Source organism: Lepidochelys kempii, chromosome 6, assembly GCF_965140265.1.
Source record: "Lepidochelys kempii isolate rLepKem1 chromosome 6, rLepKem1.hap2, whole genome shotgun sequence".
Lineage (NCBI taxonomy): Eukaryota > Metazoa > Chordata > Testudines > Cheloniidae > Lepidochelys > Lepidochelys kempii.
Window position 1 is genome coordinate 116,165,160 of NC_133261.1, and position 26,333 is coordinate 116,191,492.

Sequence of the window (26,333 nt, forward strand, 5' to 3'; positions counted from 1 at the left end):
CATGCTTCAGCTTATTTCTTGCATTGACTTTCTCTTTTAGCTACCAGTTGCGAATTGAATGTATGCTGTTATGTGAAGAGACAAGCAGTCTATTGGATTTGCTATGGCCTGAAGCACACATGATCAGGAGAGCCTGTGAAAGTAAGAGGGATGCAATTGTATCACTGCTTTGGGCTCAGAGCCAAGTGAAAACTCGCTGTTAGTTGAAATGAAATGACACCTACAACCTAGACTGGATGAGTCTCTTCATTATCTGAACAGGAAGCTCTGTGGGAGCACTAGCCACAGATTTCCCATTTCTGGAATATTTGATGCAGAACTGCAATTTGTACAGTTCAGCTGTGAGACGGAACACACAGAATGGGGGAATGCTTCTAGCAGATTGTGAGTAAAATATAGATGTGCTGACTAACTCCCTACCAAAGATCTCCACTAGTGAGGGGGAAGGTCCCAAATTCTACATATAGACCACTTGTTTTTTGTTTTAATCTAGGCTTATTTTTGTGTGTACCTTTTTTTTTTTTTTTTTTTTTTTTTTTAACCATTGGGAACATGCACAGCAAAACACCTGATGATGACCCTTTTGGCCTGATCCACTTCAGAAATTGTTCAAGCAGTTCTTCCTACTATTGATCAATTTATACATAGACATATTCTAAACGTAAAGGGAAGATCAACTTTCCACATAACTATACAGTCCAAGCCTACTTGGGCCATTTTTATTCAAGTTATTTATTCCTGTTTCTAATTTGTACTGGACAAACAAATCCTATGCCTGGCATGTTTCCAAAGCCATAAAAATACTGGCCCTGCCTACTCTGAGAAAAGACCTTGGGGCAAGCCCTATTTAAACTTCAGGAAAATCCAATTTCCAGGTCTTCACTGAATTTATTTAAATCATCCATTTTAATTTTTTTAGCTCTTCTTACCAGTCACCGGCTGCCCATTTTCTGTCAGTTGATTCTTAAAGTTGGAAATTTTCTGAACTATGTAAGTAAGGCTTTTTAAAATCATTACATTTTTATAGATGGTAAAATATCATTTCAATCCAGTTTCCTGTGTATGTATAAAATAAAAATAACAAAAATTGAATAATGAAGCTTGCTTTATTTTAAGCTGAAACAAGGATTTTATTTTATTTTATCTATCTTTTTTAGGGGCGTCACACTGGAGATGCTGGTGGTTTTAAAATTAACGCTTTGCTCAAACTAACTGAAACCAAAGCAAACCAAACTCATATTACTCTGCTCCACCATATTTTGGAGGTACCGCTGCAGTTTCTTACTGGGAAGTTAGTCTTGCATGTAACATATTTCCAGACGTACATTCAGCTAATGTTAATGTGCTCTAATTTAAAATGTACCTCATTTACATTTTAAGATCTGCCCCTGTACCTGTTGAAGACAGTGGGAGCTTTGCCATTGATATCAGTGAGGACAGGATCAGATCCATATACAATGCCGTCTAAATTATACCGAGGTCCTGTTCTTGACTTAACGTATAAATGGCCATACTGAGTCAGACTATCTAGCCCAGAATGCTGTTGTCTGACAGTGGCCAGTGCCAGATACTTCAGAGGGAATTAACAGAACAGGGGAATTTATCAAGTGACCCAGCCTCTGTTGTCCAATGCCAGCTTCTGGTAGTCAGAGGCTTGGGGACATACCGGAACATAGGGTTGCATCCCTGACCATATTGGCTAATAGCCATTGATGGACCCATCCTCCATGAACTTATCTAGTTCTTTTTTGAACCCACTTCACAACATCCCCTAGCAATGAGTTCTACAGGTTGACTGTACGCTGTGTGATGAGGTACTTCCTTGTTTGTTTTAAACCTGCTGCCTATTAATTTAATTGGGTGACCCATGGTTTTCATGTGAAGGGGTAAATAACACTTTCTGCACCCATTCATGATTTTGTAGACCTCTTAAAATATTGCCCCTTAGTCAGGGGTGGATTAGGGTTTTGTGGGGCCCCTAAGCCAGAGCAAGTGGGGACCCCTTCCCACCCCTTCCACTTGCAGTCGCTCCCCCTCCCCCCACGCGCTCCTGCTGGGGAGTGGAGGCTTGCAGGAGTGCCAGATGGGCAGATGGAGCAAGCCCCTGTGCCCCGATCCCACTCCCCGGCTGGAGCACTGGGTGGGTGAAGTTAGGCAAGCCCCCATCCCTCAAACCTGCTCCCTGGCAGCAGTGCCAGTGGATGGCTGGAGTGAGGCAAGCCCCCATGTCTCAATCCTGCTCCCCGGCAGGAGTGCCGGATGGGTGGAGCTGTCAGGTGCGGGTGCACCCATTTTTCTGGGGGGCCCCAATTGGCCGGGGTGCCTGGGCACAGGCCCCATTGGCCCAATGGCTAATCTGCCACTGCCCTTAGTCGTCTCCCTTTTTCTTATCCGAACAGACCCAGGTTTTTAAACTCTCTTCATATGGAAGCTGTTCCATGCCCTTAAACATTTTTGTTGCCCTTCTCTGTACCTTTTCCAATTCCAATATCTCTGTGGTTGTTGTTGAGATGGGGTGACCAAAACGGCCCACAGCATTCAAGGCATGGGTGTGTCATAGATTTATATAGTGGTTTTATGATCTTTTCTTATTTTCTATCCCTTTCCTAATGGTTCCCAACATTGTTAGCTTTTTCGACTGCTGCTGCACATTGAGCGGATGTTTTCAGAGAACCACCACAATGACTCCAAGATCTCTTTCTTGAGTGGTAACAGCTAATTTAGACTCCATCATTCTGTATGTATAGTTGGGATTATGTTTGCCACTATGCATTACTTTGCATTTATCAGCTTTGAATTTCATCTGCCGTTTGATTGCCCAGTCACACAGTTTTGTAAGATCCCTTGATAACTCTCCATAGTCAGCTTTGGACTTAACTATCTTGAGTAATTTTGTATCATGTGGAAATTTTGCCACTTTTTTACCCCTTTTCCCAGATCATTTATGAGAATGTTGAACAGCTTTGCTTCCAGTACAGATCCCTGGGGTGGGGGGACCCTGCTAATAACTTTCTGAAAACTGATGATTTATTCCTACCCTTTGTTTCCTATCTTTTAACCAGTTACTGACACATGAGAGGACCTTCCCTCTTATCCCATTAGTGCTTAATTTGCTTGAGACCCTTTGGTGTGAGACCTTGTCAAGGCTTTCTGAAAGTCTAAGTACACTATATCCACTGGATCACCCGTGACCACATGCTTGTTCACCCAGCCAAAGACTTTTAATTTTCTTGGAGGCATGATTTCCATTAATAAAAGCTTTTTTAATGTAATATCTCCTAGCTGCTCCTTTTGTCTCCTCCTATCTTTGCACCTTCATTCATGCTATTCCCATGCTGGGCCAATCTGCCAAATTAAATGAATTTTCTGTCCTCTATTAGTGAGAGACAAGAGGTCAGGTTCTTGCATCGCACAGGCCGGCTGGTGTACGTTGGCCACAAACCCTGGCGAGCACCACCCCAGTAAAAGGTGATTCTGCAAGTGGTGTAGAGCTGGAACAGAGGCTTGTTTGGCCCGCATTCTCTCTGGTGCTGGCAAGGCAGGAAAAGGGGGTGTGGTTAGAAGAAAGGTGTCTTCAGGATGTTTCCTTTGCCATGCCATTCCTGGGTTGTATTTTTTTGTCCCCTTGTAGGTGTAATAGGCCAGCGCAAATCAGCACAGTCATCAGGTTGCTTTGTCGACACAGTGTAAATGGAGAGCATCTATAGGAACACACTGGGGTCAGAGCAATTCAAAGGAAACTTTACTCACACACCTCTGATTTGACTTCTGTGCATTTTGGCCCTGCCCAAGAATCTGTTTCAAGAAGAGTTTCTTGTTAGGTATGTGGAGGGTCTAGCATGTAGCACTTACTATAAGATGCAGCATTTACCCTATATATACCAATTATCAGATTTCAACATAGTAGAGTCAGATAAACTGATACTCCCCACGTGTACAATGTGTATGAGACTATTTAAGTCAATGGAGTAATAACAGGGCTAAACTTACCACAATACCTGTAAACCGTACTTTCTTAGTTCTCACTTTTTAAAATTAAGCGTCTCGGTGCCCACATGAGTAAGGAAATGCACTATACAAAATAAACAAATTTCACTTACATTTTAGGAAATCGAAAAAAACCACGCAGATCTACTACAGCTTCCCAGTGACCTTGAATGTGTTTCAAAGGCAGCAGGGTATGACCTTTTTTTTTTTTTTTTTCTTTTTTTAAATCTTTAAGGGTGGGATCTACAAAAGTACTTAGGCACATAAACCGCAGACTTAAGTGCCTAAAATAGGCACTTAAGTCCCAGTTTTGGCTCTACTGAAATCCATAAAACTCCTGTTGAAGCCTGTAAGCACCTAAACTTGCTCTGAGTCTGTTTCCAGAGTCAGAGGTCCTGAGGTCCCTATAGTTCTGCCTCTGAGCATGTGCATTGCTGCAGACTGCCTAATTGCTCAGAGTGATTTCACAAACCAGTGGAAGCTAGGCATTCAGCTGCATAAGGCCTGATCTGACCAGTATGCATATGCAAGGCCTGATCTGACCAGTGTGCATGCTCAGAGGCATCCTGCTGGATCAGGTCCGATTCAAAATCTGGCTGGATGAGGAGCCGCTGCCATCTGCCTTATAACTTTGTAGCGCAGTGGTTGGAGCACTTGCCTGGGATATGGGAAAGCCAGGTTCCATTTCCCCCTTCTCAGGCAGAGATGGAGAAAGGATGTGAACAGGGAGTTCCCACCTCTCAAGAGCAGTGCTCTAACCACTGAGCTATGGGATATTCTGGGGTGGGGCTCCCTCAGTTTCTCCTGCTAAAGCTATTCCACTATGGATAAATAATGAAAGAAAGACAGGACCCAGGATCTCCCACCTTTTAGGGGGGTGACCATAATCACTGGACTACAGAGTCATTTTGTTTCTCTCTTTTGCCTAATGACTAAGTATTTATCCACAGAGGAACACAGTCATTGAGGGAACACCAAATCAGAATTAACATTATAACTAGTGCTGATTTATGCTATATGCATTCACAAAATCTCTGTGGTATTCTAGGAGTCTGTTTTCCTTGCAGCTAGTCACGGAGAGAAACTGTAAATCTGAAGATGGACTCTCATGGTCAAGCAGTTGCTAAATTAAATGCAAAGAGTGTATTTTTAAGAAAATAGGTAGCATTTTGGCTTTAACTTAAATTCTGAAGTAGCTTGCTAATGCTGTTGGAAAGTAAAAGTATAAATATTCCATTACCTAAAGTTCAAATATGAGTATTAGTATAAACATGCTCATCATATATTTCTGAATGTAATGGTACTGGGGTTACGCCACTCCCTGAGAATTTTCAAAACAAATTTTCAAACCCAAAACCCTGTTGATTTAAATAGATATCCAGGTTTTCATTTGTAAATATGAAAGGGGGGGAGGGGTGGCTTTAACGCCGCTTTAGCGGTTTACATTTGGATGTACAGTATAATTCTGCCTCACATTATGAGGATACAATGCTTTGCCTACCATGAAGGGATAATCAGAAACTGGAAAGTATGTTTGGGCCCCTATGCTGCTGCCACATATGCTTTTGAGGTTCCCCATGAGCACAGAAGTCCACCCACTGGGATGCTATTGCAGGACTGGGATTTTACATCCTTCCTCCGTTAACAAACCAGGCTAGTCATTATATTGTTTGCAATCCTCTTGGTTTACTACCTTCCTGTGGAATTTTCAGAACCAACTTTGAAGTTATGAAGGCAGAGGCAGATTCCCATTTAAAGAAACTTTTGAAAATTGAGCATAACATGTCATCAATAGATGATTTAAAAGCACAGTATGGAAAGTCTATTCAAGTAAGTAACATGAGTCTGATCCATCTCATGCTTCCCTCTTCCAAGATGTCCTATATCTCTAGGAGGTCACAAACAGGTCAGAAAAAAGGGGTGTGCCTTAATTCCTAGATGGGAGGAGGGTCCTGAACCCTTTTTCAGAGTTCATGTGCAGTCGCAGTATGGAAATGGTTGAGAACCACTGGTCCATTTAATCCCCCCCTCCCCCCCCAAAAAAGCTAAAATTAAGCTTAGGATTCTATAGTACACAGATGTACCACTGCGGCATGACATCTTCTAGAAATGCCAAGGAGTTATTTGTGTTTTTTGCTTGAAAAACTGTTCACATTCCTGAAGAATAGCAAGGTTCTTTTGTATCCATTTATAAGCATTGATTATCACGGGTCCAGTCTTACTCTGCTTAACTTAACATAACAGGATCAGGCCCTTCCTATGTTTAGAAAGTAGGTGCATCTTAAACAAAACTAAACCCTTGTGTATGTATTGCATATCTCCAAAGTAAATAATTCACTATCACACCATCCTTCAGAGTCTGTCATATTATGAAGAGATACTCTTAAAGCAGGGTAATATTAATTAAGGGCAAGGAGGTAGTCATGTTCCTCACAAATCTTCTGCTTAGCCATGTAATGCTGGCCAAGAATGCCAAGTGATCATGTTGTGACAGTGACAATACATGTGTTGCAGGTAGGTAGGGTTCCCCAATAGTAACATACTTTTGAGGAAAACAACAATTACAAGTAAAGTAGCATACTGTAACCAGTTTTAACTTTCCATTAATTGCTGTGTTTCCAAAGCAAGCAGTACTTAGAGTTCTGTCTGATTTTCTAAAAGCTATTGCACTGATTTGTTAACTACTTTGCCCCTCCTCTTGAGACTTCAGGGTAATTGAGATGCATGTTGCTTTTAACTTGAATAAATTGCATTGTAAATATGTCTCAGGACCATATAAACCTTTCAAAAGAACTGGAGGAGGAACTTGGCACCATTGCAAAGAAGAAGGCAGAACTTGCGGATTACCTCTGTGAAGATCGAAATAAATTGTCATTAGAAGATGTGTTTAACACAATGAAAACCTTCAGGAATTTATTTATCAAGGCACTAAAGGTGGTTTACACTTGTGAATAATTAGGGCTAGATTGTGATTTGAACTTTTCACACTTCCATGCATGGGTGATTTCCCCTTCTCTTCTAAGCCCCTTTACACAGATATATGGGCTACCCAGACCTTGGATCTGAGTACCTAGGAGTCAGTGGGGCTGTTCACCTGCTTGTGTCCCTCCCCCTCCCCAGCAGGTGTCCAGAGAATGGGTGAACAAGCTAATACAAAAATCCATTATTTATATAAAAGAATTAAGGACGCTCCAATCTCTTGGGCTCTACTTAAAATGACTGGCTGGCCTCAGTGAAGTAAAAGCTAGTGATGTGTAAAAGTGAGTAAGCAAAACTGATACATTTTTAGAAGGGAGTGAAGATCTTACTGAATAGCAAGCCTCAAAACATGATAGGCAAGGCCTACCAGGTGTTTACTCTGAAGAGCCTTCATTCTACCACTCATCCCACAGCCCAGAATCTGAGTGACTGAGTCACAGCAGTGGGTATCAAGTGAAGAAGCATGTTTGGAATAGCTTTTGCTTATAACTGCAAATATCTCCATCAGCTCTTCTCTAGTTAACTTTTCTCTTAAATGTTTTATTTAACATTCTATCTGAATGTTTGTATGTAGGAAAACCAAGAAAGGAAAGAACAAGCTACAAAAGCAGAGAAAAGAAAGAAATTGCTTGAAGAGGAGGAAGCTAAGCGTCAAAAAGGAGAATATGGAAAGATCAGTAAGTCTCACAAATGTATTTTGGAATTATTTGCTACTTTTTAAAGAGAATGTATGTCTATATAGATGTGGATAATCTGATTTGTGACTGAAAAAGCATTGGTTAATTTTCTAAGTCCTTGGCATACTTATTCCATCAGATATGAGAGAAATTTAAAAAAAATACTAATTTTGAAGCCCTTTTTTCACACAAGGATGATAAAAATGTACACACCTCTTTTCTTACACCCCTCACAATGGGGCTCGAGCTGAAAATAATAACTCACAGTAAACAATGCATTAGCAGAAATAGAGGCTAATTTAAGTTTGGAGGCTTCTGATTTCTTTGCGTTTCTTTTAATGCTCGTTTGCATCTTTTTAGGATATGACTCCATTAAGGAATATTTGAAACTAAGCTGTGTTGGGCAAAGCACATGTTACTCTTCCCCTTCTCCTCCTCTTTTCTGTCCTGATTAGGGCTTTGATTCAGTAAATGCTTAAAATTAAGCACATGCTTTGCTGAATAGGAACTGGATGAGTTGTATTCTTAAAGTTAAGCATGCACCTAAAGGGATATGCATTTTTAGTGTAAATGTGTGCATGTGTAAATTTAAAATTCCCTTTATATTTTAAGTTCACATTACATGAAGGTTTGTGCCAGTAAAATCTGATCACTTGATTGTTCAGAGATTGAATGTAAAAGGAGCATTAGCACAGCTGAACAGGATTCATGAAATTGACTGGATGGTCACACACAAATATTTTGCATTTTTCAACAAGCTCAAAGTAAGAATCTGTGGCCAAAAAAGCTCAAATCTTCTTTAGCCCTATTTGTTTTAACATCTATTCCAGTTATTGATCTTTAGAAACTTCTAAAGAAAAATCTGAATGTTGATAACCAACCACAAGAGGGCCAAGATTGTCATTGGACAGACTGTATTTCCAATGTGTTGTCATTAGCACATAACAACAGGTTTCAGAGTAACAGCCGTGTTAGTCTGTATTCGCAAAAAGAAAAGGAGTACTTGTGGCACCTTAGAGACTAACCAATTTATCCCATCATGCACACTGTAGGGATAGTGGTCACTTTGGATGAGCTATTACCAGCAGGATAGTGAGTTTGTGTGTGTGGTTTTTGTGAGGGGGTGAGAGAACCTGGATTTGTGCAGGAAATGGCCCAACTTGATTATCATGCACATTGTGTAAAGAGTTGTCACTTTGGATGGGCTATCACCAGCAGGAGACTGAATTTGTGTGTGGGGGGGTGGAGGGTGAGAAAACCTGGATTTGTGCTGGAAATGGCCCAACCTGATGATCACTTTAGATAAGCTATTACCAGCAGGACAGTGGGGTGGGAGGAGGTATTGTTTCATATTCTCTGTGTGTATATAAAGTCTGCGGCAGTTTCCACGGTATGCATCCGATGAAGTGAGCTGTAGCTCACGAAAGCTCATGCTCAAATAAATTGGTTAGTCTCTAAGGTGCCACAAGTACTCCTTTTCTTTTAGCACATAACAGTACATTTAATGTAAACTTATATTTAATGTAGTCTTACTAATTAGAATCTACATTTTAGTGTAAATACAAAAAGTAATTTAATATATTGGAAAGTTACTTAAATATAAAATTAAGAGTGAAATTTACCCCCCATGCAGAGAAACAGCACAAGGCCCTTCACCATTTAAGCTTTCCAAATTGGGTTTAAGAAGGACTCAAGCGGTGTTGACCCACTGCATCAGGGTGAATCCCATCCTATATGGGTATAACTCAAATGTGAGTTGGGAATCTGGACTGAAGTTTCTTCCTCAATATTTATTGCAGAAAACTGTGCGCCTAGCTACTTCAGCACTTGTGGCCATTCTTAGCTGCAATTTCTATTCACATTGAGTTTTATTAAAGTAAGCTTGGGGACTATCAACTCTGATAAAGTTAGAACCTGGGTGTTTGTCTTATTTAAGCTCCCCTGAAAATTCCCATCCTATGTATACAACTCAGACATTTTAGAATCATGGTAATGGTGTTTTAGGTTTTTTGTTCATTTGTTTTTAAGTAGATGAACTAGATTTCCGTTTTTAAGGAAGAAAAACTGGATGGCAATGGATTAAGTGAAGTCCTATTAGCATGTATGGACCAGATTCTTAGGCCTTGATCCAGCAGAGAGTTAAGCACATGCTTAATTTTGCTCAGTGAGTAGTTCTACTGGAGTAATTGAGACTATTCATATTGTATAACGTTAATTAAGTGCATAAATCTTTGCAGGACTGGAACCTTAATCTTTGATTTACTGACATGAATGACTGTCACAAGTTCCTTCAAGCCAATATCTGGTTTCTGTATCTGTGCATATAATTGAGGATCACATATCTGCGGATGACAGACAGGCCCTTAGCTGTAGCTGTCTCTTAGGATTTCAGAACACACGGCATCAAAGTATTTTGATATGTATTATAATCTCTTCTTTATAGTTCAAAAAGGAGATGTGAGACCAGAAGCATGTGTCCCTGATGCCTTATTAGCAGATATAAGGGAAGGCTTTCAGCTATGGAAAACTACTAGGAACAAGTCTAAGCCAGAAATTGTTCCCAAAACCTCACCTACTGAAACTGGTAAGAGCACAGATCCAACTGCACCTGCAATGTGGCTACAACTATTAAACTCTAGTCTTCCATTAAACAATGCTAAAAAGATATAGGTTAGGATTTTCAAAGAAGCCCAAGGGAGTTAGGAAGCTAGGTTCCACTGAATTTCAAAGGAATTTAGGTACCTAGCTCCTTTAGGCTACTATTGAAATCTCAGACATAAGAGATTTTTATCTGCATTATTTTTGATGCTTTATAATGGACAAGAGATTATTTCTCTACTGCTTCATTTTTCTTTAGCTTCTGTTACTTCAGCTTCCATTACCTGAAGTTATCAGACAGTTACATTGTTGAAGTGCATCACACCAGCTTGCTTCAAGAAACTAGTCTATATATATTGTGTATGAGATGCTGAAATATTTGTTTTGCTTTAGTTAATCAAGTGAGAAATATGAACTTATTTTAATGCAAACATGCATATATACACTTTCCTATTAGTTAGAATTTTATATGAACTAATTTAATTACATGTCTTGTGTCATGGTTCCTTCCTCACTCTGAACTCTAGGGTACAGATGTGGGGACCTGCATGAAAGACCCTCTAAGCTTATTCTTACCAGCTTAGGTTAAAAGCTGCCACCACCAAAGTGTTACACAAAGAACAGGGAAAGTGCAACTTGGAAACTTCTTTCCCCCCAAAAAATATCTCCCCAAGCACCATACCCCCTTTCCTGGGGAAGGCTTGATAAAAATCCTCACCAATTTGCATAGGTGAACACAGACCCAAACCCTTGGATCTTAAGAACAATGAAAAAGCAATCAGGTTCTTAAAAGAAGAATTTTACTTAAAGAAAAAGTAAAAACATCACCTCTGTAAAATCAGGATGGTAAATACCTTATAGGGTAATCAGATTCAAAACACAGAGAATCCCTCTAGGCAGAACCTTAAGTTACAAAAACAGGAATATACATTCCATTCCGCACAACTTATTTTATCAGCCATTTAAACAAAACAGAATCTAACGCATATCTAACTAGATTGCTTACTGACTTTTTACAGGAGTTCTGACCTGCATTCCTGCTCTGGTCCTGGCAAAAGCATCACACAGACAGACAAGACCTTTGTTTCTCCTCTCCCCCCCCCCTTTGAAAATATCTTGTCTCCTCATTGGTCATTTTGGTCAGGTGCCAGTGAGGTTATCTTAGCTTCTTAACCCTTTACAGGTGAAAGGATTTTTCCTCTGGCCAGGAGGGATTTAAAGGTGTTTACCCTTCCCTTTATATTTATGACATCTTTTCAATACTGGCAATACTAGATGTCTTTCATATTGGACTGTCCAATGACAAGTGTAAGCAACAAAGATATACACACACAAAAGAGGAGTAGGGGTTGGTTTAAACATCTGGTGTTAACTTATATTCATCTTATTTTTATACAAAAACTAGTGGCAGAAAGTAAAATTCTGTTAAATTGATGAAAAGCAATACAGAGTTCAATGTATGGTACAGAAGTTCCACTGAATTAAAAGGGCCTGTCCTGCCGTCTTTGTGCTCTCAAACCAGCCACTGACTTCTAGAGCTGCAGAAGCAGACCCCAAAACCAGTTTCTTAAGCAGTGTTCATTTTTAGTGAGAGCCAAATTCTGCAATCCTTTCTCAGGTAAAATTCCAATTGTCTTCAGCAAGAAAGGACTTCAGCGTTTGGTCCTTAAATAATAAACTCGGAGATGTCAAAAAGGTCAGCATCAATTGGAGAAGTGTGACTAATTGTTCACCCTTATCTACTACTTACAATGGTGGAAGATTCCAAGCTGCAAGTGAAACCAGTTGAAGGGAAATGTAGTTTTGTTGCCTGCTTCTTCTTTCCTCTTTGATCATTGATTTGCAGTGATAAAGTGTAATAGTGGTGAAAAAGTACAAAGAATAGTCTGCAGGAAACAAGACACAGAAACTGAGTGTCTGATAAGTAGTACTTTGAAATATAATGTAAAATCTTGACGGTTTATTAATGGAGCATCATTTAAAAATAGATATACATTGTATTGTTTTCTATTTGTACTTGATGCATATTTTGTTCTTGTCTTTGTTCATCTCAGTACAATGCTAAACAAAGTTGCCTGTTGTGTATGTTTTGTTTTCTATGAAGAAAAAATGGTCATTCTTTTACTAAACTGAGCCCTCCTGGTCTCTCTAAGCATACCCTTTAGCTCTCAAGCCTCTAGAGGTCACCTCTCTCTCAGGGTGGAATCACATGATTCTCTCACTCTCAGACCTAGCTCTGGGTTGCAGTCCCCTGGTACTAACTGTGATTATCTCAGCAGGTCTGACCTAGACACAGACCCTGCAGTCCTGTATCTTCCAGGGCAACGACAGTGATAATCAGTGACCAAACAGCCTTCTGAAAGCAAAGTATCATTTATTTACAACAAAAGAATTTCAGAGAAAACATACGTTGAAAACAATGAACCACCCTATATATACCACACATATATTATATATATAATATATGTCTGCTTATGAAAAATCTAACCATCTCATGCATGGGGACCCTGGAAGGACTAATTCTGTAGACTCTTCTACAGAGCCCCCTCTCTGTCAGCACCTTAGAGACTAACCAATTTATTTGAGCATAAGCTTTCGTGAGCTACAGCTCACTTCATGCATCCGATGAAGTGAGCTGTAGCTCACGAAAGCTTATGCTCAAATAAATTGGTTAGTCTCTAAGGTGCCACAAGTACTCCTTTCCTTTTTGCGAATACAGACTAACACGGCTGTTACTCTGAAACCTCTCTGTCAGCGTGTGTCCCTGTCAGAGTTCACTGGCAACACCCTGCACAGCCCTTGGCAACTCACCACCTCTCCTTTTCCTCAGAAGGTTTTTAAGTGTTCTTTTGAGCTCTAGCCTCCAAGCCTGGTACAACAGCTGTGTCACTTCTGCCTGGAGTCTGGAAATCTGCCATTGTTTGCAGGGCCGGCTCCAGCTTTTTTTCTACCCCAAGCGGCAAAGAAGAGAAAAAAACAAACCCCGATTGCGTTGCTGCTGAAGAGGAAGGGAGGGAATGATGGACCTGCTGCTGAAGACCCGGACATACCGCCCCTTTCTATTGGCCGCCCCAGGCACCTGCTTCCTTTGCTGGTGCCTTGAGCCGGCCCTGAGTGATTGGTAACTGCCCCCCAATGTTTGCTGGGAGGTTGCTTATCTGAAACCATTGTGTTGCCTTCCTGTTTATTCTTCCCACAGTCCCCTATTAAGCATTCAGACAGGAAAGTCTAGCAACCCCAATATACAATACCGTCCCTTCACTGACCCATCACATATCATGTTCATCAAATGGTTACGTCTCAGTACATCATTACATATCAGCTCCATGTCTATTACACTCCCTCTCTTCTTTTCTTGAATGCTTTGACAGGTAGGGAATTAATTTAAATCTCAATTTCTTTAACTATTATCATTAGGCAGAAGACTTTGAGGAAAAACCTCAGTGTAGACAAGAGTGTGTGAGTGTGTATGAGCCTAAATAGTTCTAAATATACTAGGAATCTTGTAATTTCTATAGAAAGTGTAAAGATTGTGTGCTCCATCCCTCAGCTCTTACAAATTCATATCGGTCTATGTGACCAAGAAAGTTCAGTATTCAACACAGTGAGACATTCCCCCTCTGGTGTTATCCGGACCGGTGATCTGCTAGTTCACTCCAATCCTTGACTCTGGAAGCCAGCCTTACCTTGCTCTGCTGTGAGAACCCCCACTCCTGGGCTGTTCACGCACAGCCTCTAGCACGTAAACTGCTCCTTGGATTGTGCTACCGAATGACACTAGCCAATATCTCTGGTCCCAGACACAACTCTAGGAACCTCTGTCTTGCAGTGTCCGGTTATGCCTGCTGGATGCTGCAAGCTTATATGAGTTTGTCAATTTAACAAAGAAATTGATATGTAGAATCATAGAATAGCAGGGTTGGAAGGGACCTCAGGAGGTCATCTAGTCCAACCCCCTGCTGAAAGCAGGGCCAATCCCCAATTTTTGCCCCAGATACCTAAATGGCCTCCTCAAGGATTGAACTGACAACTCACAAACTCGGGTTTAGTCAATGCTCAAACCACTGAGCTATCCCTCCCCCCCAGGTTTGTTATCCCAAGGGGAGTCTCTGACATGCTTCAAACCAAACACACTGCTTCAGGTAGAATAAACAAAGATTGTTTAACTATAAAGATAGATTTTAAGTTATTATAAGTCAAAACATAAGTCAGATTTGGTCAAATGAAATAAAAGCAAATGGCATTCTAAGCTGATTTTAACTCTTTCAGTGTCCTTACAAACTTAGATGCTTCTCACTACAGGCTGGCTGGTTGTTCTTCAGCCAGGCTCTCCCCTTTGATCAGCACTTCAGTCGCTTGGTATGGTGTCTGTAGATGTAGGTGGAAAAGAGAGCGCAAGCATGGCAAACATCTCTCCCTTTTATCATGTCCTTTCTTCCCTCTTTGCTTTGCCCCCTGCTTCAGAGTCAGGTGAGCATTACCTCATCACAGTCCCATACTGACCAAAGGATGGGGGATGACTCACTCGAACAGATCCTTTTGCTGCTGCCAGTGTCCTTTGTTCCTGTGAGGCTAGGCTGGGTTTGTTTCATACCTGCCCTTAATGAGGTATGAACTGCCTCTCTGCTCTTGGAGAGTTTTTTCCTGGGCTTATTTTAAGCCATGAGGATACATTTTCAGCTTCATAACTATATACATGAAATTATAACCTATAATATTACTGTAACAATTACGATAACATCACTATAACAACAATGCTCAGTGCATCGTGAGCCTTTCGAAGACACCCAACATGATAAACTTTGCATTGGATACCACACAATCATTTTATAAAGATGACCATGGGGTGCTGGGTGTTCCCCCAAGGTACAAAGCATCACACACATCCACACAATGATGGAGAACCATGTGCATGAGGCTGGAACACGTTCTGTGATCTTCCATCCACCTTTCCCTCAGCGACACAGCCCCATGTGTCTCAAGCCAAAAGCCGTTGTGTCCATTCCCTCCCCACCGACACACACATACACTGACACAGTTCCTTAGGTCTCAGGTATTAATGTGCATGTGTGACACCTCCAGTGACACAGCCCCGTCCAGGGGTGCTGGAACAATTTGTATAGCAGTGGTGTTGAGCGCCATTGAACCAAACTGTAAACCTTGTATATCATGGAAACCACTTCAAACCAGGTGGGTGCAACAAACCCCCCACAACTCTAGTTCCAGCACCTATGGCGCCATCTACCACAGGCTGGAGTGTCTGTCTGTCCCCAGCCAGGGTCATCACTTGCTATGGGGAAAAGGTGGCAGTTGCCCTTCTGACATTTATTCCCCCCCACAACTTTTAATAGGTCCACATGCTCCACTTTTTGCTCCACAACCACTCCAGCCTTTTCAGGATATAATATAATCACGTATAACCTTATATATGCTGACACACCCTTGCTCCCTCCTCATACAGACAGAATTTGCCTGAAATAATGCCCCTGTCCCCAGTGACACAGCCCCATGTGCCTCAGGCTGGAGTGTGTGTGTGTGTGTGTGTGTGTCTAGTGACACAACTCCAGTGCCTCAGGCTGGAGTGTATGTCCATCCAGTGACACAACCCCGGTGCCTCAGGCTGGAGTGTGTGTTTCCAGTGACACAATCCCTGGTGCCTCAGGCTGGAGTGTGTGTGTGTGTGTCTAGTGACACAACTCCAGTGCCTCAGGCTGGAATGTATGTCCGTCCAGTGACACAACCCCGGTGCCTCAGGCTGGAGTGTGTGTGTGCGTGTGTCCAGTGACACAACCCCTGGTGCCTGTGACTGGAGTGTGTGTTTGTGTCCATCCAATGACGCAACCCCTGGTGCCTCAGGCTGGAGAGGGAGTATGTGTGTGTCAGTGTAGTGTATCCAGTCACAGTCCCCCCCGAGTGTGTGTCGGCTCCGGCTGGGGCCGGCCTCTGAGTCCGCCTGCCCCCCACTGCCCGCCCCCGCCCGTCCCGCGCTCCGGGCTGGCCGGGCCCTGGGCAGGCGGCTCGCGCGTCAGCGCGCGGGGCGGGCTCGGGGCCCGGCTAAAGGGGCGGCGGACGCGGCGCGGTAGCGCGCACACAGCCGGGCTCCGGGCCGGGCGGCGCTGAGCGAGCCAGGCAGGCCCCATGGCCACCAGCCGGGCGTCCAACGGCCGCGCCGCGCACCCCAGCGCGGGGCTCAAGCGGGCGCGCGGCGAGCCGGGAGGCAGCAGAGTGACCGTGGTGCTGGGGGCGCAGTGGGGGGACGAAGGCAAAGGGAAGGTGGTTGACCTGCTGGCCACCGAGGCGGATATCGTCTGCAGGTGCCAGGTGGGTGCAGGGGGGCGGCGGCGGGGGCCGTAGGGGCTCGCAGGGGGGCAGGCTCCGCGGCTCTCATGTGCGCTGTGGCGTCTTGCTTGGCTCCTGGCGTGTTTACCCTGGTGCCTTTATTAATTATTATTCTCCTCTTCGCTCCGATTTGCCGTTTCTCTTCGTCTCGCTTTTCTCGGGCCCTTGTTCTGTCTTTTAACCCCTCTGGCATCTTCTCTCCTCCACTTTCCCCGGATCCCTTTTCTCTTTCTCCCTTTTGTCTCTTTTTCGGGTTCCCCCTTTTCTCTTTCTAGCTCCAGTTTCTTTAATCTAATCTATCTGATCTCTGGTATCTTTCTCTTTATTTGTCTATTTCTGATCTCCCTCTATCTCTGATATTTCTCTTTGTCTATCTCTGATCTCCGCCTTTCTCTTTCTCCGCCATCTCTGATAGGTCTATCTCTGATATCTTTCTCTTTATCTCTCTGTTTCTGCCATCTCTCTCTGTCTCCTTTTGCCATCTCTGCAATCTCGTTCTGCCATCTCTCTCTCTCTCTCCTCTTTGCTTTTCTGGACATTCGCATTGTTTCTCTCTCCTCCTGTCCCCCACTCTCTGGTCCCCTGTTGTCCTTTCTCTCCCTTGTCTCTGTGCTCGAGGAGGAGGTGTGATTCTTCCCCAGGACCGGGCTGGGAACCTTCCCCCTCCTCTGGTTGCAGATTGAAATGTCACTGGGAAAGGGAAAAAGTCCTGAACTATAAATATAAATAGCTGAGCGTTCATGATAAGAGACACAAGATCCCGATGTTCAGACAGGCATGGGCCGTGACTGAGCAAGGCGTCTGCTGCCGTCTGATAGCGGCCCGTCGGCTGGCTGGGGACGCGATGCATGCAGCAGGTGTCAGATGATTGCCTCTTGGAGAAAAGGTTGCCTAAGGTGACCAGAAGTCGGAGCAGCTAGTGTTTCCTGGGGGCCTGCCCTCTCCCCTCCTTGCACTACGTCCTCATGATCGATGGATGCTTGCCCCTTTGGGAAATTAATCTGGCTGGGTTCTGCAGGAGCCCTACATTTCTGTGATTATATGTAACAAGTCCCAAGATCTTTCGTTGAGCAGCCCTTTCCACTCAGTTGACCACTTGCACTTAATGGATTTAATACTACTCCAGTTTTGTTATTGTGTAAGGGAGAAAGTACTAAGTAGTTCAAAGACTGGTCACTAATAAATCTTAGTTTTCTTCAGTTTTGCCACCACATGTTTTGGATGGGCAGATCTTCCCTGCAGAATTGCTTGAAACTTCTTTTAAAAATATTTTGAAATAGAATGTGTATAGTGAAAATAGAGAAAGGAAGTAGCCACTTGAAGTATTTTTGTGTGGTCATGGAACTTATTACACTGCTTTGCTTAGATTTATTTCTGATTTGGTCTGAATACTAAATAGAGTATAGTTCACAGAGGCTCAACACACAGAGACTTGTTTAGTATAAGCTAAAGAATGTGGACATATTGTATACAATATACATAATCTTAATTACTTAAAAAAAAGATAGTCAAAGCATGAATCATGAAAGTGCTTATGCAAACATAGTTACAATGCTTATCTGAGGAAGAGCTCTGTATAGATGGAAAGCTTGTCTCTCATACCAACAGAAGTTGGCTCAATAAAAGATATTAACTCACCCATCTTGTCTCTCTTATCTTTTAACTGTTATAATTATTTCTATAAATTTTATTCTGATTGTATTCATACAAGTTCAGCTCAGTTAACAGGTTATATGAACTGTTTCGGTTTTAAAATGCACAAGGACAAGCAGTGAAAAGCACTGATATCCTTGAAACTGAGAACCCCAAGGACATTTCCTAATTAAATAAGTTAAGTAAATAATATTTAACTTATGTGTCAAAGTTTAAGAATGTGGGTAAAGTATTTTCAGTTGGTATTGATCTTGAATCCCCTTGGCAGGTTCTCTCTACAAATGGAGACTAATGAATGTGCATTAATATGACTGTACTTAAGGTTCCTCCACAATTTTCTGTGTCAACTTTCATAAGCAGCAGTGTATACTCTGGTTTTAGAACCACTTTAGGAGACTGAGGCAGGGAATTGGCTTGAAAAGCTTAAAACTGGACCTGGAAACACACTTTATTTAGGCCCTAATCCTGCAAATTTGTAAGCGTGCTTAATTTTACTACTGTCAGTAGTACCATGGCAGATGGTAATAAAGTTAAGCACAGTATATATGTGGCTGGAGGATTTGGGTCTTAATGGGTGGTGGCTGAGGGAAGACTTTAGTCATTTTGAAGGGAAAAATAAAATTAGAATAGCAATTTTTTATATTTGAGTGGCAAAAAAGTAGAAGTAGACATCTTAAGGTGCTTTAAAAGTGGTCTTTTTCCAAATAAAATATTTAAAGTGCTAATCTGGATTACAAATTTGCTATTTAGAGGACAACATTTTTAAAAGATTGTCAACTTAATCATATATTGTGAATAAATCATTGTAGCTTGTGTTAATATTAACACTATAGATTATTAAAATGGAAAGAAGTTTAAAAATCCTGTTTAATTTTGACAGGTTTCAGAGAAACAGCCATGTTAGTCTGTATTCACAAAAAGAAAAGGAGTACTTGTGGCACCTTAGAGACTAACCAATTTATTTGAGCATGAGCGTTCATGAGCTGAGCTGTAGCTCACGAACGCTCATGCTCAAATAAATTGGTTAGTCTCTAAGGTGCCACAAGTACTTGAGCTGTAGCTCACGAAAGCTCATGCTCAAATAAATTGGTTAGTCTCTAAGGTGCCACAAGTACTCCTTTTCTTTTTGTTTAATTTTGACTATCTTGTTTCTTTACTATTTGTCTCCTCATTGGCAACGAAAATCAAAGAAGTCTTTTTCACTTGTGTTTATAGTCAGTTTCACATTCAAGGAGACAGTTTTGTAAACACATAAGCATGTGTGTAACTTAACTCATGAGAATTCAGATGGAATTGCTTATGGCAGTAAAATTATACACATGTTTAAGTGTTTGCAGAGTCAGAGCCCAAGTTCTCAATATGGCAATGTTTGGTTTTCAGGCTCTGGGCATAGACAATTGGGACTTGGATTGTTCAGGATTGCATTAGTAAATAAAGGAAATACTGAATTTGGAACAGAAGTTCATTAAATTTGTTTATTTTTAATAAACTGAGATAAGTTATGGTACAAAATGCTCATTAAAGTGATATACAACAGCTTGTTGTATATTATTATTGTAAAACTTTAACCCCCTCCCAATGAAAAAAAACTGCCTACTCTCCTGACCGTAGAGGAATGTTTATTTCTTTTAAAACAGTTGTTTCTGCTGGAATCAAATCTTTATGTCGTGGGAACATGTTTTCTGGTCTAAGGTTTGTAAAGTATTTTCCTTTCTTTCTAATAGAATTTAAAATTGGGGCCAAATTTGTTTCTCAGGATCCCTTTAAAATAACAATTAAAAAAAATTAATGTGGATTCCAACTGGAATTTTTAGTATGTGGATTTATTAATGCAAATCTGTGACAATCAGATTCTCATAGATCTCAGCCGGGGAAATAAAGCAGAAGTCACAAGGACTAAATTAAAAGTGGAAAGCAGGGGTAGTCAGGAACTGTGGAGGTCAGCTGGAGAACATCCAGGTTCTTCTTCCCCATTCTGTCTTGCTTCTCCATATCCACATGGGAAATCTACAGTCACCCGGGCAGAAAAATCTGATTGTGCATTGGCCAGCTGGATTCTGCAATTCTGGCTGTGTTTGCAATATTAAATTTCGAAGGAATGGCTGATTCCCAAACTTTTTTGGTCACATTGTTTCAGGTGAGTTTTTTTTTTTTTAAATGCATACTTAAGATATCTGCCCTGTAATTTATCTCAGTTTTACAACAAGCAGAGCTCAAAACTTTAGCTTTAAAAAAAAAAAAGAAATTTTAGGATGAAATCCTGATCCAATTGAAGTTAGTAGTAAACTTCCATTGAAGTTAATAGGGCCACGATTTAATCCCTGTAGTTTGCAGAATACAGCAAAATAAATCCTTGTGAGTCTCTTCTAGTTCAGCAATTACTTTTGTGCTTCTATAAATATGAAAGATTGTTACCTAGCTATAATCATGGACCATTCTAGGGGGCATGTTTTCAATCTCCCTTAATTAAAATGCCTGCCAGATATATGAGCAAATCTTATTGTATATGCAAATCCACAGAAGCAAGCACAAAAATGCATTTTATGTACAAATAAGTTTAATGACCCTAACTACAATTAGCTTTGTGTAAGCATACAAGTGGGATTACATACACATTCAGAAACCTGGATTTGTGTATTAGAGGTGGGCAACAGAAAATTTGGCCCCACAAATTTAACTCAAAGCAAAATTCAGAAATAAGAACATAAGAATGGCCATACTGGGTCAGACCAAAGGTCACCTAGCCCAGTATCCTGTCTTCCAACAGTGGCCAATGCCAGGTGCCCCAGAGGGAATGAACAAACAGGTAATCAAGTGATCCATCCCCTGTCGCCCATTCCCAGCTTTTGGCGAACAGAGGCGAGGGACGCCATCTTACCCATCCTGGCTAATAGTCATTGATGGACCTATCCTCCATGAATTTATCTAGTTTTCATTTTCTGGCAAGTTCCACAGGTTGACGGTGCATTGTGTGAAAAAAATCATTTTTTTTTTAAGCCTGCTGCCTATTAATTTCATTTGGTGGCTCCTAGTTCTTGTGTTATGCAAAGGAGTAAATAACACTTCCTTATTTACTTTCTCCACTCCAGTCATGATTTTATAGACCTCCATCATATCCCCCCTTAGTAGTCTCTTTTGCAAGCTGAAAGGTCCCCGTCTGATTAATCTCTCCTCAGCTGGCAGCCGTTCCATACCCCTAATCATTTTTGCTGTCCTTTTCTGAACCTTTTCCAATTCCAGTATATCTTTTTTGAGATGGGGCAACCACATCTGCACACAGTATTCAAGATGTGGGCGTACCATGAATTTATATAGCAGCAATATGATATTGTCTGTCTTATCTATCCTTTTCTTAATGATTCCCAACATTCTGTTTGCTTTTTTGACTGCCACTGCACATTGAGTGGATGTTTTCAGAGAACTATCCACAAGGACTCCAAGATCTCTTTCTTCAGTGGTAACAGCTAATTCAGACCCCATCATTTTATATGTATAGTTGGGATTATGTTTTCCAGTGTGCATTACTTTGCATTTATAAACACTGAATTTCATCTGCCATTTTGTTACCCAGTCACCCAGTTTTGTGAGAGCCCTTTGTAGCTCTTTGCAGTCTGTGGAAAAGTGGGCTAATGTTGGCTTCTAAGAACGGTAACACCCACAATATAAAATACTGTGCATTAATCTTGGCTCCCTGCAGTAACTACACAGAGTGGAATAAATTAAGGGTTTAGCTGAAAATATATAATCTTAAGTAAAAAAACCAAAATCTTTAACATGCTGGTGCGTTTTTGGGGGCACGTCAGGCTTTTGATTAATAGGGTATCAGGCATAAATGTGAAAGTTTATTGATTTTTAGCCTTCACGACATTGCAAGATGCAGCACCTAAGGGTAGATTTCTAGTGTAAAAACCACTTTAAATAGTTTGGACAATCTGCAGCAGTGGCTCTCAACCTTTCCAGACTACTGTACTCCTTTCAGGAATATTATTTGTCTTGCATACCCCCAAGTTTCAGCTCACTTAAACTACTGGATTACAAAATCAGACATAATACAAAAGTGTCACAGCACAATATTACTGAAAAATTGCTTACTTTCTTATTTTACCATATAATTATAAAATAATTCAAATCTAAATATTGTAGTTACATTTCAGTATATAGAACAGTATGAACAGTCATTGTCTGTATGAAATTTTAGTTTATAGTGACTTAGCTGTTGTAAAACTAGGCAAATAGCTAAATGAGTTGAGTACCCTCTGGAAGACTTCTGTGTACCCCCAGGGGTACATGTACCCCTGGTTGAGAACCACTGCTCTGCAATCATGTTAAGAATGACAGAAGTTCTATAATGCCGTGGTTACCAAACTGCTGTTCATGGAGAATCTTTGTGGTATGCAGTGAGCTGAATAATCACATGATGCTGGCTCTCTTCCTTGTTTTCAGGAGCTAAATTTAATTAAAAGAAGCTAACTATACATTAGAGAGACTTCTCTAAAATTTTCCTTTTTATATATAGTTGCCAAAGGGATGTTGCATGATCTCAAACGGGAGACAGTGTGCTTTGCACTATCTTGGGAAGCAGTTTGTGAGAATCTTTCTTGTAGTATGTGTTTTCACACTGAAAATGTTCATAAATTCCAGCTGTGATGCATATCATGCAATTAGAGCTGTCAAAAATCATTTGACACTTTTCCAACCAAAAAAGATTAATATTTTTTATTTTGTCAAAACAGAAATTTCCTCAGAATAGTCATTTTCTGATTTTAGGTTTTATTTTGAAAAACTAAAAATGGTTATTTGATTTTCAGTTGCCAAAAACTCAAACTTCTCTGTTTTCAAATTTCAGCAAACAATTTGGCCAGATCCCCTGAAATGTTTATGAACTTTGTTTTTTACAACCTGTAGGAAAAAGTGTTGGCAAAACAATTCCATCAACATGTTTCATGGAGAGGGAAAATGAGTTTTCGTTATAAGAAAGGCTACATTGCTGATAAATCCTTCATGTGGTCCTCTTTTAACAGTCAGTAAATGTAATAGATTTTGTGGAACAGACTGATTAGAGTAGCAAAGTATTGCTATACAGCATTTATGCACCTCCCTAATTTCAGCCTGAAAGAAGTATAACATTGATTCAACAATAGTGACTAGTCCAATAAGGTAATAAGATTAAAGATTCACTCCTATTAAAAAAAGAAAAGGAGTACTTGTGGCACCTTAGAGACTAACCAATTTATTTGAGCATAAGCTTTCATGAGCTCACTTCATCAGATGCAGCTCACAAAAGCTTATGCTCAAATAAATTGGTTAGTCTCTAATGTGCCACAAGTACTCCTTTTCTTTTTGCGAATACAGACTAACATGGCCGTTACTCTGAAACTCCTCTATTAGAGGCTGGTTTTCCCCTCTGTCAGAGGTCATGCATGCCCTGTCCCCTTTTGGGATGGGGTACGGGTTGTTATAGGCTCACAGGCATGTCTGCACAACCCCTCTGGGTCTCAGAGTAATGTGGCCAAACAGCCAAAGTCAGTCTACCTGCCCTCGCAATCAGGGCAGCAGAGCCCAGGTAAGCAGAGCAGCTCTCACAATCAGGGCCCAAGTCAGCAGAGTTGGTGTGGCTGGGCTGCCACCCCAGGGTGGGCAGCAGCCAGGATAGGGGGATCCACCCCATCAGGTCCCAACCCAGGGCCCTGTCAGTGGCAGTGTTGCCCACCACCAGCTCAGCAGGGATCCAGCCAAAATACATCCAGGTCTCCAAACACCTCCTCACAAAGCCTCCCTGGGTTACTTCCTAGCCGCTTCTCTGCGGCTTGTGGTCTCATGGTTTCCCCGGTCTCTCCTCCTTCTGTGGCTTCTGGAGTTAGTGGGTAACTGCCATCCAGCTGGCCTCTGCATCATGGAGTGTCAGCAGTCCTTCAGCAGGAGTCTGCAGCAAACCTCCTTCCTCACCTGCAGTCAGCCTCAAATGAGCTGGGCTGCTCCCTTTATACCTGGCCTCCAGTCAGAGCATGCCCAGCAGAGCTGAGGGGGCATGGCCTCCTCAGCCCAAAGAGAGGAATTAACCCCCGCAGTCCCAGTGCGGGGCATGCACGCCCTGTTACACCCTCCCATCCATGCCAAACAGTGGACTTGTGAGATCAATGACACTTCTAGCTTCCAGATGTCTGGAAGGAAGGACTCTTAAAGGATTCCTGAAAAATACAACCTGGCAGCTCATGTCAAAATTCTTTTAGGAATGGGAAGTAGAGATGGAACGCCAGTTTAGTGGAGGTGGCTGCTGTAAGAGTTAGCCCAGTTCCATAAACAGTGGGGAAAAGTTTGCAAAAATCTATGGCTTACAAAAATCTACCATCAGGGCAAGTGCTATCTATTATTAGTTGTTCTCTGAATATATAGGAAAATTGTAGATAAATCACCTTGTGATGTTATTAATATAAACTGTGACCGTATAGATCATTGTTGCAACCAAGATCATATAGTGGCACCAAATCTTGTACAAAGAAGGGCCAGTAAGGTGTCTATGAAAAGGTTATGATTTGCTGGTTATGATTATGCTATCTATATGCGGGTATCATTTTTGTATTTAGAGTTATAGGTATTGGCTCTATACTGTCTGATTTCAAACTTGTGCTATGCTTCTGGGTGACACCCCAGACAATTTGGCATCAGCACTGCCTAGCCTGTTTGATGGCCCATTAAGGACCATCAGCTGTACAACTGACCCATTGAGAGAAGGCAGATACACCTTGTGACTCAGCAAGGCATGCAGGGACATGCCTATGGACAGAATTCTAAGGTTTTTCCATGCCATGTGTTGGGTAGTTTGTGCTTGGACCAAAGGAGGCATAAGCATAAGCAAGGGACTATAAAAGGCAGCTGCACCGTCTACATTTTGTCTTCAATCCTGCTTCTTACCTCTGGAGGAACTTTGCTACACTGAAGCTCTGAACAAAGGACTGAATGACCCATCCAAGCTGTGGATGTACTCCAGAGCCTTGATTTGAGCCTGCAGCTTATTCCATCACTGCTACAAGCCTGAACCAAGCACTTTGCCATTACTGTATGTCATTGATTCCATTTAATCAGTTTTAGCTCTCATCTATATTTCTTTCTTTTTATGAATAAACTTTTAGATTCTAAAGGATTGGCAACAGTGTGATTTGTGAGTAAGATCTGACTGGTATATTGACCTGGGTCAGGGGCTTGGTCCTTTGGGATCAGGAGAACCTTTTTTCTTTTAATGGGGTATTGGTTTTCATAATCATTCATCCCCATAAGGAGTGCTGGTGGTGGTGAGACTACGGAACTGGAGTATCTGATGGAATTGCCAGTGAGATAAAACCAAAGTCCTCTCTGTTTGGCTAGTTTGGTATGCCTTAGTAATAAAGGACACCCAGCCTTGGCCTGTAACTGCCCTGCTCTAAACAATTTGTCCTGAATTGATACTCTCAGTAGTGTCCCACCAAAGGCAGCATCATTATACACCTGTATCCAAGTTGGATTATTTTCCAATTAGGAATTGTCTCAGCTTTACAATAAAAGGAATGTCAGGCATGGATAGAAAGAGATAAAAATCATGGGTGATATTAGTGACGAAAGCAAAGTGCTGTAATTTAAAATGATAATGTAAATCCCATAATCTCTCGTTATTTCTCAGTTGTGACCCAGAAGTTTACAAACTCCTTTGTACAGAAGAGGTTATGAACAGCACATTAAAATGAAGTGTATCAGATGTTATCAAGTGAAGTGTTGAAAGATTATCAAATAAGAAAATCTAGGGGAGAGACTGGGATTCAGATGGAAGTGTAAAGGCTAGCAGGACTTGAATCCAGCATCCCCACACTGCCACCAGCTATTACCTGGCTACTCCCTGTAGCCCACAATCCACAGACATTTGATGCCACAGGAAGTTACACCTCAAGGGGTCTGATTGACAATGGTCTTAGCCATCCCTGATTGGCTCCTTGTCCCTATATAAGCCCATGGAGCATCCCTAGAAGTGTTCAGGTAACAGTATGGATCCTTTATGAGCTACCCTACTTCTCTGTTCCTAATCTCCTTGTATTGACCTTGGCTCTGACTTGTATTCTGACTCCTGATTGA

General features: G+C 41.5%; 1 protein-coding gene across 3 annotated transcripts in view; it reads left to right on the forward strand.

The window, feature by feature from the left end:
* ADSS1 (adenylosuccinate synthase 1) overlaps positions 1 to 26,333 on the forward strand; it is a 229,782-nt gene that overhangs the window by 170,406 nt on the left and 33,043 nt on the right. The window contains exon 1 of one of the 3 annotated variants that reach the window (XR_012159583.1): positions 16,284 to 16,562. The exons of 1 other annotated variant lie outside the window; for it this stretch is intronic. Coding sequence is in view for 1 of the 2 variants with exons in the window: in XM_073349802.1 (XP_073205903.1) it covers positions 16,380 to 16,562 (183 nt within the window). In the remaining variant the exon portion in view is untranslated. Of the gene's footprint in view, positions 1 to 16,283; positions 16,563 to 26,333 lie in introns of those variants that run through there. One more of the 3 variants, XM_073349802.1, reaches the window with a different exon arrangement.